Source organism: Falco rusticolus, chromosome 2 (genome assembly GCF_015220075.1).
Source record: "Falco rusticolus isolate bFalRus1 chromosome 2, bFalRus1.pri, whole genome shotgun sequence".
Taxonomy (NCBI): Eukaryota; Metazoa; Chordata; class Aves; order Falconiformes; family Falconidae; genus Falco; species Falco rusticolus.
Genome location: NC_051188.1, coordinates 30,743,167 through 30,758,805, shown reverse-complemented (window position 1 = coordinate 30,758,805; position 15,639 = coordinate 30,743,167). Strand labels below are relative to the sequence as shown.

General features: G+C 40.3%; 1 protein-coding gene across 16 annotated transcripts in view; it reads right to left on the bottom strand.

Moving 5' to 3' along the window:
* The window catches only part of RCBTB2 (RCC1 and BTB domain containing protein 2), a 38,745-nt gene extending 27,209 nt beyond the window's left edge, over positions 1–11,536 (bottom strand). The window contains exons 1-5 of one of the 16 annotated variants that reach the window (XM_037375925.1): positions 9,142–11,152; positions 8,172–8,250; positions 7,691–7,806; positions 6,015–6,191; positions 1,722–1,785 (exon numbers count right to left, since the gene is read on the bottom strand). In XM_037375925.1, coding sequence (XP_037231822.1) covers positions 1,722–1,785; positions 6,015–6,058 — 108 coding nt within the window. In that variant the 5' untranslated portion in view covers positions 6,059–6,191; positions 7,691–7,806; positions 8,172–8,250; positions 9,142–11,152. Of the gene's footprint in view, positions 1–1,721; positions 1,786–2,729; positions 2,771–4,295; positions 4,315–5,894; positions 5,995–6,014; positions 6,192–7,690; positions 7,807–8,171; positions 8,336–9,141; positions 11,153–11,446 lie in introns of those variants that run through there. The other 15 variants (XM_037375923.1, XM_037375924.1, XM_037375931.1 and 12 more) reach the window with 15 other exon arrangements.
* Positions 11,537–15,639: the final 4,103 nt, after the last annotated feature.

Genomic DNA, 15,639 nt, shown 5'->3' with positions numbered 1-15,639 from the left:
TTTTTGATTAGTATCACTTAATACAAAAAAGTACACAGAAACATAGATAACATTTGAAACTACAGTGGTAAACCCTGAATTAATCCTGAACTAAAATCGTTAAACAAATATCTGTTAATCACACATTCCTTCATAATGTATTTCTGAGAAAGGGCAAGAAGCGTTGGTCATCTTCACTAAAGTTGTGGGTTTGATCACACCAGTTCTTTCCCCACCTCCTCACACCAAGTAACTGAGCAATTTCTGCCAGATTTGTAAGTGGAAGGAAAGTAAGATTCTGCTAACACCACCTATTTGGCAGTAGGCAGCTGGATAATCAGACATGTATGTTATTTGATAAGTCAGTAAGCAATTAGGTCCAAGCTATCCTAGCAAATGCTGTCCTTCATGACACCACAGGGTTATAAGAGACAAAGGACACGAATCCACATGGAATCAGGCTTCATTCATCTGCTGTTTGCAGCACAATTTGTTTTATGTCAGAAGGTTAGCATTAATTCTATGGAGGATTTTAAAAATATAACAATGAATGCTGAAAGCATCACTGATCACTCTTTCAATTGCACCAACAAAACTGCATCCTGCTTTTGCTCAAGACTGACGAAGCCTGAGGTTCAAAACCACAATCAGTGTGTCCTTCAGTTATACAGATTCCCTTACTGAAATAATATATTAGTTTCTTTAATATAAGGGCTCTAAATTCTGAGTGTACAGTAGGTCAGAACCCATTCATCTTAAATAGAATAGGTTTTTCCTGTAACTTCCTTCTACAAAGCACTCATATTCTACTTCTATATTAGCAGGCTAAAACCCCCCAAACTGTAACATTTCTTAACACTAAAATAATACACTGAAGGAAAAAAACCCAAACTACTATTATAAAAAGCACCCAAGGAAACACTTCTGATACTGACTTTTTTTAAACAAAAGAAATAAACATTATCACACCAAAGAATATCCATTAAATCCTGTCTGGAATTACCAGCAACAGTCAATGTAAGAGATATTCTCTCACCTTTCAAGATTTTCTCCATTATATATTGTCCCCAAAATATGAAAAACAGATTGAACTATCAGCCTGCCAATATTTATGTCTCATAAGTGATCAGTTCTCTCATTGCATTGCACAATGTCATGAAAGATAGACCAGAATCTGAGATTTCATACGGTCCATCTACCTATCCCAAATGTGTATCAGTTATGCCTTAAGGAATCTAAAACTTCTACAGTTCATTTGACCATTTGGAAGCTTGTTATTCAGTTATTTGTCACACAGACCACCTTAAAAGGCATCATCATTAAGCTCAACATCTGAATGATGTTTCATTAAGTTTTATACACAGAGTGTTTAAAGAAAATAAAAAGGAAAAACGGGAGGAAGTTTTTGCCACAAATTATGCTACAAAGTTATTCTAACAAGTTTATGGTTGTTGAAACATTAGGCTGGAAGATGTAACTTTGGAACTTTATGCTAAATTAAACTAGCTTTTTAAGCCAAATGAGCAATTCAACTTAATTAAAATGAATATAATGTTCTTCTAATATTCTGTGACTCATATAAGCAACATTTCATTTGCCAGTATCATTTTTCTACCTATAGCTTTAGTTTTCTGTTTATCTTAAGAGCTACTAGCAAATACTAAGGTACTGCAAAATGGAACCAAACTTCTTCCTTTTGAGTAGAGCAGTACAGAACTCTCAATACAAATTCACACGCTGACCTTAACACCGACTCCTTGAGGAGGAGGAGATTCATCCTCCATATGGATTTGTGCTTGTGTCCCCCTGCAGAGAAAGAGAGCTGGTTAAAATAACCATATCATAATGCTGCAACAACGCTAACAATACACAATATTAAGCCAGAACTATTTGCATCAATGAGGGAGAAAACAACACACACAAAGCTCACTTAACTTTGGTTTTATATTCAATGTACAGTGATCAGTTAGACTCTGCTCTTCTGTATTCTTACTTACATAAGAAATTTTGGACAAAACTTTTTTTTTTTAAAACAAGTAACAAAATTAATCAGTGCGATTGGAAAGGAAGAAGTTTCATTAAACACAATACTCCAATGTCTTTTTATTGCAGGAAGAATAAATTTAGAACCTTGCTGACATAATTTTTCAAGACGTTTCTTTCAGTGAAGAAAAGCACATGCGTCAGAGCTTTCCATTTCTGGCTTAAGCCTTCAAATGCCCTTATTCCAGTTCCATTCTGAGAAGCAATGTTAGAAAAACATTTGGGTCTTTTCAGGTTTACTTAAAATTGTTAAAATAATCACTCTGCTTCAGAAAATATTGCCAACCCTGCAAATGACTTGTATAATTTTTATGACATGCATTATCAATAGAAACAGATTTTCAGATCAGATGTTTCTTCACAAATAAAATATGCACGACTCTACTATCCTTAAATTAGTTCCTAACATAAAGCCATGCAACTCCATTTTCAGTAAACTGCAAAAATGAGTAAACAGCTCTGAAGCTGTGAAGCTTCTTTTACTCAACAAGTGAGAAAGTTGTACATAATAATTTTCTTTAAGGTACACTGGTTCAGCCAAGGTTAAAAATCTGTTTATGTTTCATGTAAAATTAAATGTCTGCAAAATTCTGACTACAGGCAGAATAACATCCAACAAACAAGAAGGTACCATTTTACTTAGTTACTTTTCAGAGGAATACCACAGTAAAAGAAGTATCAAATGTAGCTTTATAAAACTAACTTACTACTAAACATGCCTCTTATGTAAGACTTCATGTCTTAAGACCTAGGCCAAGAATATAGAATATGTGAAATTAATATGATTTAAATATTATAGATGTTAATTATTTTAAAAATAACTTAATTTACTGAATAAACAAAAATTTATTTATTTAAATAAATCCAAACAATTGCTGCAGCTAACTATACTGAACACGCACACTGTTAAGCTTATGTTTTAACAAAACCCACAAATCTACATACACACATGTATTTTATACACTTAGTCTGAGACATTACATGATAAATTCAGCTCACGTGTGGAAGTCCAGTACTCTCTTGTCCATGTTGACTTTGAGCTTAAGGCTTTCCAAACGGAAATAAATTGAAGCTAAGTTATATTCCCTTTTAACTAGGAAGGCTAACGGGGCCGATTCAGTTGCCCACACATTAGCACCTCCTGCTATCTGAGATGACCCTTGGGGAATCCCCAACACCAAATGGTGCTGGCAGATATGATACGCGACCTATAGGGTATCCATGCCATGCTGGAGCAGCAGCTAAGAACAACAAGGCACACAGCCATTTACCATGCTTTAGAACTTAATGGATATAGGGTAACAGTTAAGCTCTTGCTGTTAAGCAATTGGAATTTCTTATTTTCTTCAACATACTTTTTCAAACAACAAGAATGCAACCAGTTGATTTTGTGTACACTATCTCTATTTAAACTAGAAAAAACTCACCCAATTAAGGCCTGTGGCATGAGCACAGCCTGTCCAGAACTGTATTACTGAAGTTCCAAAACATTTAATTTCAAATACCTGAGGAGTCCTACTGTGAAACTGATTATCAAGGCTATCCAGTATTTTGCAGCATCAATTTCCAGCACTCACTAGCAATGCTGATATGTTACCCAGGGGTCCTAAAACTATGGCTCACGGGCAGGATATGGCCCCCAGGGTTCCTCAATCCGGCCCCGGTATTTACACACACACACCCCACCCCCACCCAGCCAGGGGTTGGGCGGGGGGGGGGGGGAACCAAGCAGCCGCAGATGACTGCCTGCCACTTCATCCATGCACCGGCCCCCTGGTGTTAAAAAGTTTTTGAGGACCCCTGTGTACCCACTTCTTGGCCATCCTTAGCCTAACTCAGCCCCCAAGAGAATAACTACTAACTGTGTATTTTCCAAATTAAATTAATGTAGAAATCTGTTATTTCCTTCCTCAAGCCACTGGATACATAACTGACACCCATGACTCTTCAAGTTCCAATATTTCAATCAATTGCTTCTGTTAGACAAAAGCATAATTGACTTTTAAAAAGCAGTTTATTTGTTAGCATAAAGATAGATAACATTATGATCTAACCATCTCAGGTACCTAACAAAAGGTTCTCCAGCCCACTACTTTTCAGAGTCCCACAGACATGCAGACAGTTCTGCCCTAAATTTTCAAGGCCAAAGATCACTTATACGTCATCACAATTCAGAAAGTTATAACAAGTTTTATCTTATATATAACTAAGAGAAAATTGTTGCAGCACTATCAGAACTAGCCAGCTGCAACAAGGCTTTTACCACCACATACCACGTTAACGTCAATAAGTAGTTCCCACACCTCGCCCGGGCACAGCCACCAATCCCCCACAGGGTTTCAACAGTTCATCTACTGTCCAGGTTGTTTCTTCATCCTCTTCAGGCCAGCCCACCCTGCTTCTTGCCTCTCCTACATCCAGGGCACTCTCTTTGCTTCCTCCAGGTCTCTCTTCATCCAGAGGTCTTCTTCCATACCCCTTATTGCTATTTAACTACTTAGCAGGAACCAGCGACAGCTGCACCTTATCCACATCAGCCAACCCACCGCCCCTGAAGCCAGCCCACAGCTGTGTAATATCAATGTTAATTAACCTGCCTTCATTTCTCTATAACTCCTCTACAATTCCCCTACAGAAAATCACCTTGCAACTCCATTCTTCAGGCTGTTATGCAAACATAGACACCTTATTTCTAAGCAGCCCTGTAGGAGTACATAGGATGGCTCAAATGACACCAATTTATTCTTCCATGCAAACTCGCGTATTCTAATAGAAGTACATACTGATTGCCACATATCTGCATCTGCAAAGGTGTTCTTTCTAAAAACCTGTAATTGATTTAAGAGTAAATATTCACCCTGGGATCCTGAAAATACAGACAGACACACAAAAAATAAAATCATTAAGCCTACAAATAATTCTTATCCGTATACCTTTAAAATACTAGTGATGGTTCATACCTGCCTACTCATAGGAATTTTGCCTCCATAAAATAAAAATTGTACACACAGAGTAAAGCAAAGAAAAAAACAGTATTTTAATCAAAAATTAAAAGATAAACCCTGTATATTTGAGTACTTCAGGTAGAGAAGAAAAACATACCCTAGCTATTTCAGACAAGTTATTGAGGTTCATCTACTAAATTTTATAATATGTGTATAATTGCTAAGAATTGCTAGCCACATTTTTCTTAAAAAAGTGTAATTCTTACTTTAGAAAGTAAAAAAGGTAAGCATGAAATATTTCTAATGTATTAAAACTTCATATATATTTTCACTAGCTGTGTTTCCAAAAAATTCTAAAGTACAGATCAAAGGAGAAAACTTCATTGTTGTAAATATCCATTTCTTGAGGAAGTGCACAGCATTTTAATACAAAAATATTTATATTAAACCTTCACAAATCTCTTGTCTGAAATCCAAGTACAATTAAGAATCTGGACAGCATACTCTGGCAGTCTGAGTTTAGGTCTTGGAATTTGAAAGTTCTGACCCTGGTTTCAGTCCAGCCATGACATGTCTCTGGGTAAGGCATATACGTATGCTTCTGCCGTACAGATAAGATTAAGGAACACAAATACTAGTTTTAATAGCCAAGTTCTATTAGCAGTATAAAACCATTTAATCCTAAATATTTAAAGAGGTTCACTGACTCATTCAAATATAAACATTCTCCTAGACACTCTCTCTCTAGGAACTTGGCAAGCAAACAAAAACCAGAACTCCACTTGGTATTTCCTCCCACTTAATTTGAGCATTTATGAATCTCATCTGCTGAATCAAAGGTCTGTCTGGAGCTTCTTCCCCAAGGAGTCTAACCACAGGCTTAGGAAAGGTTAGGAGGAAAAAAATCACGGAAAAAAGGAACCTAACCTTCTCTGATATTCTTGATTTCTCGGCAGTTCCCTAGCAGAGTAGTAATGAAATGATGCCAACTTGTCCAAGTGATCTAGCAAGAGAGGACAGACCAGTAATACTGTTAACAGTTAATACCTATTGAACAGGTCACACTCCCTTTCTAGGAAGACTATTTTCATAATTATCTTCCTTCTTCTTGTACAGTGAAATGTCACTATTCCATCCAGTGCTGAAAATAAATTGACAGAATTCAGCTCTTGTCATTCATTCTTCCATTGATGCAGCATTTTCCATTACCAAGAAATTGCAGACCTCGAGAAACAGTAAATGGTTGGTTGAAAAACTGTTAAAACTCCATCTAAAGCATAGTCTCCTCTCCCTCCCTTCTTGCTTTCTCACACCAGACTGTGACTTTTCTTCTGATGCAAGTTCCACTGGCTGCCTACTAATTGCAAGAGCAAATCTACATGCAGTTTAGAGGCTAGATCCAAGAAACTCTGACAGGCTGGAGTATTTACAGTCTGAAAGAGTGAATCCTTGACCTTGCAAGGTAGGTAACTGCTACAGAAATTTCTAATTGAAATTATCTGAGATAAAACAGCTTTATTGTCTCAATATCCAGAGACAAAACTTGAGTGAAAACATCCTGTCAGATGCCACCTCTCTTTTGCATGATATCCAGTTTCATTTGTTGGCTCCAGGGATGGACCTCAGCTGAAGTTTTCAGAGGTTCATCTATAGGCAGGATGCTGTAGTTGAGCTGCATGCTTGAAACCTATTCGCAAAGGCCTTTATTTCAGTAACATCATCAGCCTCAAAAGGAAATTGGCTGCCAAAAATGAAAGCAGTGAAGGATAAGATGCAAACAACACACAAAAGAAAACATGGGCACAAGAAAAGCAAGGAAGACAGTGAGAACACTGTGTCGTTACCCTTGCTTAGCACCATCCTTCAATACAGATTCAACATGTCTGCAATAAAGAGCAAATACAATCAGGGAAAAACATTTTGGAAGAAGTGAGAAGACAGGAAAGAAAACAGAGGGCATGATTTTTCAACTCTCCAACGGTTTAAAGGTAAGTGTTAGGGTCTGGTGCGAAATTTCTGCCCTAAGTGATAAAAATGCTTTGAAAAAATCATATGTAGATTCCTGGGACACCCTTCCCTCACCTCCAGAAAAACCAACCTTGGGGTTTTGGGTTAGCAAGACAAATTTGACTAATTTGATTTTAAAAAATCATAGTTGATGTTCTAAAAGTCCTATGAGTATAACACACTACTCATATTAAGTTTCTTTATTTCTCCAATTCTTATCCCAATTAGTTTTGTCCCCCTTAGAACTGCTGTCTATCATCATCATTGATGTAGAATGGCGTATTGTTCACCAGCAAGCAACAAGAATAGAAGTGACTGAAAAAAAAAATGCATCGTCACCCACCAGAGGAAAAATGTTCAAAGCAGCAGAAAAAAAAAAGATCTCAAATTCTTTTCTCATTCTACAAGCCCTTCAGTCACCCTGAAAAAATAATGTCAAAGCTTTGGCTATCCAACTACTTGACTGAAAAAACACAAAGATTTTGAATAATGTGACCAACAACTAATAAGGAAGAGAAACTACATAACAAACAACTAATGAAAGCCAGAAATACAAAGACCAGAAAATAGTAATGAAGTTTACACTAAAATTATGCCTCTAATAGACCTACTGAAATGTCAAGGTCAACAGCTAAAAAAGCCTGATAAAGAGGTGTCAATCAAAAAATATTTTCACTTAAAAATATTTATACCTCTTTCTACAAGTGCAAAAATACCTTTTGAAGGCAATCAAGTGTTTCGGATCATGGCAACAATGCAAGAACTACCTTCAATGCTGAAAAGCATTATAGGAGGCCGCTGGAGTCATTTTCACATAATTAGTAGTTTACTTCTGCAGTAAAAGAAAAAAATATAATGAGCATTATCACCAGACCTTTAAGTGTGTTAAAATAATCAAACATTTTGTTAGACAGTCTCTTGGGAACAGAATGTCATTCTTCTATCTACATCTAACCTAATGTGATCTAAATGTAACCTGAGATGCTGACAAAAAACATTTGTTCACATTTTTTAATGTGGCTGATCCAAGATTTTCAGAAAATTACCTTGAAAAGCTGTCTCTTTGCTGAATTGTTAGCCAAACTCTAAACACACTTCAGTTCCTGTAATCCATATATACACATAAACATACTAAACCACAACTGGAACAATCGTTAGCTCTTCTTTATTTTAAATGCTACATAAAATTTAATTTACCATATAAATGATTTGGCAGAATTGAAACTTGTACTTGTTCTTCATTTTGACCTTCTGACATGAGAGTTCAAGGAATCAGCTTTAGGGAAATAAAAGTATTCCAAAGATTTCCTTTTAGAAGAGCTTTTAAAAAGTGTTAATGTAACAGAGCAAAATAATTCAAAATAATGCAATAAATATGTGAAAGTAATAACTATTACATTTGTATAAACTTAAAGAATCTTAGTACAGAAAATATTAAAGCTTTAAGAATTTAAGAAACACTAACAGGCCATGAAATTGTTCAGGATAAACCATGTACAAGCTTTGCATATTAGGTGTCATTGCACCCGCATTTGGGAGCCTGACTGGACATCAGTTCAATGCCACAGGAAGAGCATGTCTGGAAAGACCCCTTCTGTTACCATGTAATCATAGTTACTATATTGCATTTAAGAGAAAAACAGCATGAGAATGCACGCATTTTGTTAAGCCCCCTCTCAAGAGATCTCACCTAGCCTAAATTGTTAGCAGTCTGCAGTTACCCGATCCAGCCAAACACTGAGCTGTCTAGCTGATGGATCTTTGACCTCACAATCTGCTCTAGCTGTTAAAGAAGAAATATTCAAGGTTCTACACTTCTAACACTGTCTTAGATGTCCAAGGAAGGTCATTGTAGCCTCATTTAGACTAAAAGCTTTAATTTATAAAATGTAACCTCTAAAACATTCTAAATCCTAATAACCCCCCCAGACATTACTAAACCACATGGCTTTCTTTTCTACATTCCTTGCCTGCTTCCATTTAGCATGGTCTTTCTGCACATTGGGGCCTTTGTCCATGATAAGGGCTCCTGCCTACAGCTAAAAGGGCTACACGTTGGGTCACCAAGAGAAGAGTTTTTTCAAGACAACGTCTAGCACGGTTCCAGCATGAATCTGGCTGTAGTTTATGCTTCCCTAGAACACTGGGCACGTGCGAGAGCACTTACCATGAACCCAAAATGCAGCACCTGGGCAGGTGGAGGATGGTGCAATCTTTCCCTGACACAAAGTCAGAATTCACCTACGTATATACATCAAATGCATATACATAAACACATACCTAATATGAAGATATACACACATAACAGGTATTACATACCTGGAGCTGAGAATTCTGATAGTTTAAATTTTTATAGTTATAGCTGTCTGCATAGAAAGATACAGAAGAGAGAACTACAACAGCAAATAGAATGTGTATATGAAAGAAAAGTTCACCCATTTCCTCTGTGACTAAATGACTGCACAACTGCCCATTTGGGTATGTATTTAACAGCCTTCCGATACTGGAACTGACCAATGTTAAGTGGCAAGACCATTGGATTAGACATAACACATAGAGGTTTCCCAATTCTTAAAAATTAATTAAGAGACAAAATGTTATTCTTTGTGGTGCAAGTTTAAGCATCTAGTATTAAATCTACCTGCTGCAGTAGCTTCCACCAAACTGCAACAGACCATATGCATCACGGTTATTTTACCTCAGCTTTACCACTCAGTGGTCTTACCACTATTCTTGTTTTCACTTACATGATTAAAGAAGCTTTAAAAAACAGCTGCCTATAACTAACCCAGAAATGTTTTTTGTCAATTTTTGGTTTACAGCTGCATTTTCTCTCATATTTTTCTTTGCTTACCCATCCTTTTCCTAGTCTTTATTCCCAGAATCCTTTTTGAGATGGGTAAAAGTTCTTTTCAAAAGACCTTTCTCATTTTTTTTGATATAAATTCCAAATAGATTCTACCTTTGGCATAAAACAGCGTCATACCTTCTCTGCTTCCAAGGCCCTCAGGACTCCAGTACAACTAACATCGCTGATTAATCCTCTTGATTTTTCAAAGTTAACCCTTCTAAAACTGGGAATTTCAAACCTGTCTCTGTTTAGTCCTCTAATTTATTCCTATTTCTTTAATCTAATTAAAAATGAGATCCAAGATCACAAGCTGACGAATAAACCGGCTCTCCTCAGAATTTTTCACAGTATCGACTGAAAACAAGTCTGAAGCAATTCAGTGCTTACTTGGCAAGCTTACAGCAGTTGTATGTAAGAACTCGATCTCTTTATGCCCTTCCCAAATGATGCTGTTACCTGTATCTAAGAAAGAAATCCACCTGTGACATAATCCCTGAGAGTACCTCTAAGTAAGCAATATCCTTATCCAAATACAACTCTTGTGGTCTACAGCAGACACCATCAAAAGCTCTTCAAATTTTGCTTTCTCTAAGCAACGATATGCTTCAGGGGTTTTTTATTCACACAATCTCTTCCTGTTACTTTACAGTCCATCACACCATTCACATCCTGTGTCATTCTGTCACATTTATTTCTCATGCCTGGACAGTATTAGCTCTCCTACCCCACATCCAGCAGGGTCATGATTTCTACATGTTTCCCTCACACCACGTCTACTTTCACATCCTTCAACATAAGCGCAGCCCACACGGCTCCCGATGGTGCACAGCCACCACTGCTGAGGATGCACGGCCACCACCGCCTGCACACCTTGCTCCACTCATAATCTCCAGTAAACTCTTTGCTGACTGTGCCCTCTCTTTTCATCACCAATGCTAGAAATTTCGCCTCCATGAGGAAATACAATGCAACCTTCCCATCTCCCACGCATGAACAACCCTTGGTGTCCCAAGTACTCTTTCTCATCCTTAAAGCTGTAACTGGCCACCCGGCCGAGCACACCGAAGGCACTGCCTGGCCCGCACACCTGCCGACAGGGCTCTCCCATGCGACGCAAATTTAACTCGCCGCCAGAAGCTGCAACCCCCGCGTTATCAGCCATTTATACACCAGGTGCCAGAGGAAGACGCCCCAGGCGAACGCAGCACGAGCAGAGCAGGCGACAGCGCCCTTCCCCGCCTATGGCCCCGGGCGGGGTGACCGAAGAGCAGCCTAAGGCCGGGCGGCCTCCTCGGCCTCGCCCCCACAGCGCAGGCCCCCCCGCGCAGGCTGCCGCAGGCCCCGGGCCCGGCACACCCGGCAGGCCGCCGGCGGCCCGGCCCGGCCCGGCCCGCCCCGCCCCGCCGCAGGGCCGCAGCCAACGCTGCCGGGCGCCGGCTGGGAAGCACCGCCCGCGCTCCCCGCCCCTTCCCCGTCAGCGGCTGGCGCGGGGCGGGAACGGGGGCCAGACCCCGCGCGACGGTCCGGCCGCCGCTCTCCTCAGCGGGGCGGCGGGCAGGGCTCCGCCAGCGCGCAGGGCGGGGGGCGGCGGCACCAGCGATCCCCTTCCTCGGCAGCTTACCTTCCCCGCGGGCCGCGGCTCGTCCTCCCCCCAGTGAGACAAGGGAAGGCGTCGCCGCGCATAGGCGCCTCCTCGGGCGGGAAGGGAGGGAGGGAGGGAGGAGGGAAGGGGGTTAGCGCCTCCCAGGGATCCACCTACTGCAGCGGCAGCTTGGGAAGCGGCCCGCCGGGCGCGGCGTAGGTAGGGCGGCTGGGCAGGCTGCCCCGCGAGGGCTGGCCCTGAGCGCCAGCCGCTTGCTGTCTGCCGGAGAGCGCTTCCCTGCTGCTGAGCTGAGGCGCAGGGGCCGCGGGAAGCCCTGCGTGCCTGCTCCGGCAGGGCCTTCCCCGCCTGGGCCTGGGGCTGCCCTGGGGAGCGCTGGGAGCCCCCGCCGCGTTACACCGAGCCGCGGCTGCGGCCTGGGCCTCAGCACCTGGGGCCGTAGCACAGCGAGAGGCGCGTGGTCGCAGGCGGCTGTCAGGGGAGTGTCAGTATTGCTCTGCTCTTCCGACGTGCAATATTCCCACCCCCCAAAGGAAGTGAGAGGATATAGGTATTTTTCTATTTCTGCTGAGATGTATGTTTAAAACTAAGTGGATAAGCCAAAGAGGATAGCCTTGAAAAGTTTACCTAAAACCAACAACCTGGCTGTTTCACTCGGTTATGGCTCTTACCTCGGGTGTGATAATACCCTGAAATCTTGCTCTGTGTGTTCAGTGACCTTTGCTTTGGTACCCAGTGACACAGGCTATTGCTGTGGGAACTGTATGCAGAAAGAAAGAGTTTGCTCTGGGGCTAGGGATCTAACTTTCTATTGAAAATTGAATTCCTTTATCACCTAGGGGAGCTCTCAGTTTTTCTTGTAGGAATGACAGCCTCATAAGGATGCTTTGATATTTTAAAGATTGATATACTTAGATACACAACTTTGGATGTCCAAAAATGAGACTTTGAATGTCCAAAAATGAGGCTTGTGTAAGTACCTAAAGTAGCAAGAACTTGTCCTTAAGTTACCGAAGGAGTATAGACAACATGGTCTCCATACTTGCTGTGTTATATGACAGTCATGCGATAGGCTACATGTGCCTTGCATCCTGTTCTTTAATGCATGAAGTGCCTGTATCGCTATACCAACTACCAATGCTCTTTCCTGATGTCCCTGATGCATGCATGTTCTCTGCCACTGACTGTGGTGGTCGGTGGAGTCACTATCTCCTTTTAAGTTTGTCCAGTATTTTTTGCACTTCAAAATGCATTCAACTTCCGGTGCATGCATCTGAATGCATTGTAATCTGCAAAGGGTGTACATTTTCTTTTTTGTTGGCTCAGTCACTTTGGTTCTTTCCAAGATAAAATGGAGAGTATTTTTTTGCTAGGAGTGGTTTCTTCATTCAAAAGAGGTATCCATAATGATTTGTATAGAGTGTGGGACAGAAGATGATGAATTTTTTTTTAGGGCACTGGGCTCAGTAAGGACTATATGTGGTGCCCAGTAGTTTTGTTTTCTCTTTATGCAGAATAAAGTGATCACTTTATAACACAAAGCAACTTACTGTCTGTTTCCATGTTTCTTTCTCAGTTTTCTGTTTTCTTGAACACAATACAGGAGGAAAAAACTTGCTGGATCTCAGATGCATGTGTAAATGTTAATAATACACCCAAAATTTTCGGTCAAGCAGATAGTGGTAACAAGACCCAGTGAAAGCTGAAGCTGTCCATTTTCAGACTGGCAGTAAAGCAAAGAGTAATTGTCCCCTAAAAAAAGTTTCATCTTGGGCTGTGAGCTGTTTATTGATTCTTCAGTGCACATTTTAAAACAGAATTGGACGTTTTTATAGAAGTTATGCTCTGTTTAACTCAAGGAAGTGCGTGTACTGCGTTAGACTGAAGGTCACACTTAGAGTCAGTGGAACAGATGGTGTATTTGACCCACTGAAACAAAGTACAGTTCAATACAATGAAGTCCTTAAATCTAGAAGCGATGGATGTAGACCTACAAGCAGAGAAACTGTGTTCTGGAACATTTAGATAAAGGACTGAGATCAGTGAACAACAACTGAAAGTGTAATGCCAGAGGATGTAGAAGTGAAAAAAGCTAATGTCATTCCTGAATGTACAAAGAGAGGACTCAACAGTAGTTTACAGGTAATTTGCCTCCAGTAATAAGTATTTTAAGCCAGCTAGTGGGACACTGGATATAATGCTACTATTCATTTTGATAGAGAAGTTGAAAATGGGGTAAGGCTGCATAAAGATGATGAATGGTTTGAAAATAAGTGATAGGTAAAGAGATTATTTGTTTAGTTTATTAAAAACAGCTTAAAGGTGATTACAGTTTATAAGTTCCTTACAATGAGTAAATATTAGGTATTGAGCAGCATTTTAATTTAAAGGAAAAAGCCATAACAAGAAGCAGTATAGAGAAATTAAAGCCACAGGAATTCAAATCAGAAATGGAGCTCAAATTTCTGACAGTTAAGATGGAAAATGGTCTCTATTTTTTATGCCTTCAAGTAAAAATCTGACCTAGTTATTTCTGCCTTTCCTTACATATGAGCTGTTCCACACCTGTCTTATTTGATTTCTTTCATCTGAGCTGTCTCCAGTTTGTTTTTCTTCTTTCCTAAATGTAATGCCAGATTTGTAACTCAACAACACTGAATGGAAGGGAATATGTGCCTCTCTCATCTTACAAACACTCTTGTGAGTACACACCAGGATTGTATTTTCCTTTTTTCCCACTAGCAATGTATTGTTGGCTGCTGCAGTTTGAGCTTCGTATCTCCTCTTAATTTACTTTTCGCTTGAATTTCTGCAGTTCCCTTTGGTCTTCAGAATAACTTGATTGAAGTTGACCAAATTTTCTTTTCTGATTAGCTAATGTTTATTTTGCTTTAATCTGGCAGGTTTATTTTGTACACTGCAAAAATATAAGTAGACATAAATAAGAATATAGCAAAAATCAAATGGTTGTAAATCAGTGAACTGGCTTACCAGTCCAAGCACCAAGGTACTCCACACAAGGTTTCAGTTGCTTCTCTTCAGTACTGTGTCTTCCATATGAAGTTGCTTATTTTTTTAATATCTAAGCACCAGCTCAGAACACCAGTGGTGTTTCAGGATGCAAGTTCTCCAAGCAGTTTTGCTTGCCTTCACAGCATGTGCATTCTCCAAGCCCACCAGGAGTCACTGGGCAGGTCTGTAGGCCAGCCTGAGCTGTCGTGAGTGCCATGGTGCAGTGGTCTGCAGACTCCCATGTGGGCTTTCGGAGATCATGCTCTTCTGTGACTACAAAACCAGAAGCAGCATAGAGCATGGCCATGTTCTCCAGGACTACAAAGAAAAGGAAGGGCTTAGACCAAGTAGTTCACGCAGGGAGAGATTTTGCTTCCAAACCCTTGGCTTATAGTAGTCAGTCTGCTACACCTTGGTATAATCATGATACCACAAGGAGAAGGATGGAGGGATTATTACTAAGGACCTAAGGAAGCCATAGAGAGTAAGCAGAGAGCGGATCAGGTTTTTTTAGAGACTCGGTAAAAGGGAGATATTGGAGGTACTAATATTTTTTGTTCAAAACATTGAAGAAAATTATCATCTGCAACATCTAAGTGGTAGCTCTGTATTTTTGGAAGTATCATCTCTTCCCACATGCAGACTGTCTTCCCAACAGTACCATCTAGAGCTGTCACCTGCCCCCAGCATGTTGAACTCATAGCAGTTTGATGCTCAAATTCTGGATGGAGCGTGCCAAGCATATTGTCTTGAATGCTGCCCCTGGCACCCATCCAGCTCTGTCAAATGTGGTTACAGACAGACTGAACTCACATTCATTCATAGATCTCCCTGCAGAATCTGAAGCATTGGGAAGGGTGTCTGTACTTCCTGGATGACAAGAAAGCTTTGGACTGGCATATCATTTCGGGGCTTGCTACAAAAATATGGGCTTTTGTAGTTCTCATTCAGTAATTACAATTTCTGTACCTGAGCTCAACTACTGTACTGGATAGAGGTGGCAGAGGTACAGACTTACTTTGCTAAATTTGGTCATAAAATAAAGGTGCTGTGTAAACTTCTTGTTGTGTTGTTTCTTAGCGAGTCTGTCAGCAGGAAGAAAGTGAGAAAGCTAGGAGTCCTTTCAGGTCAAAATAAAACCAGCTTCTGACCTCAGGAGCAGGGTTTCCATTACTTGTGTTGTGATTTTGGGTGATGACATT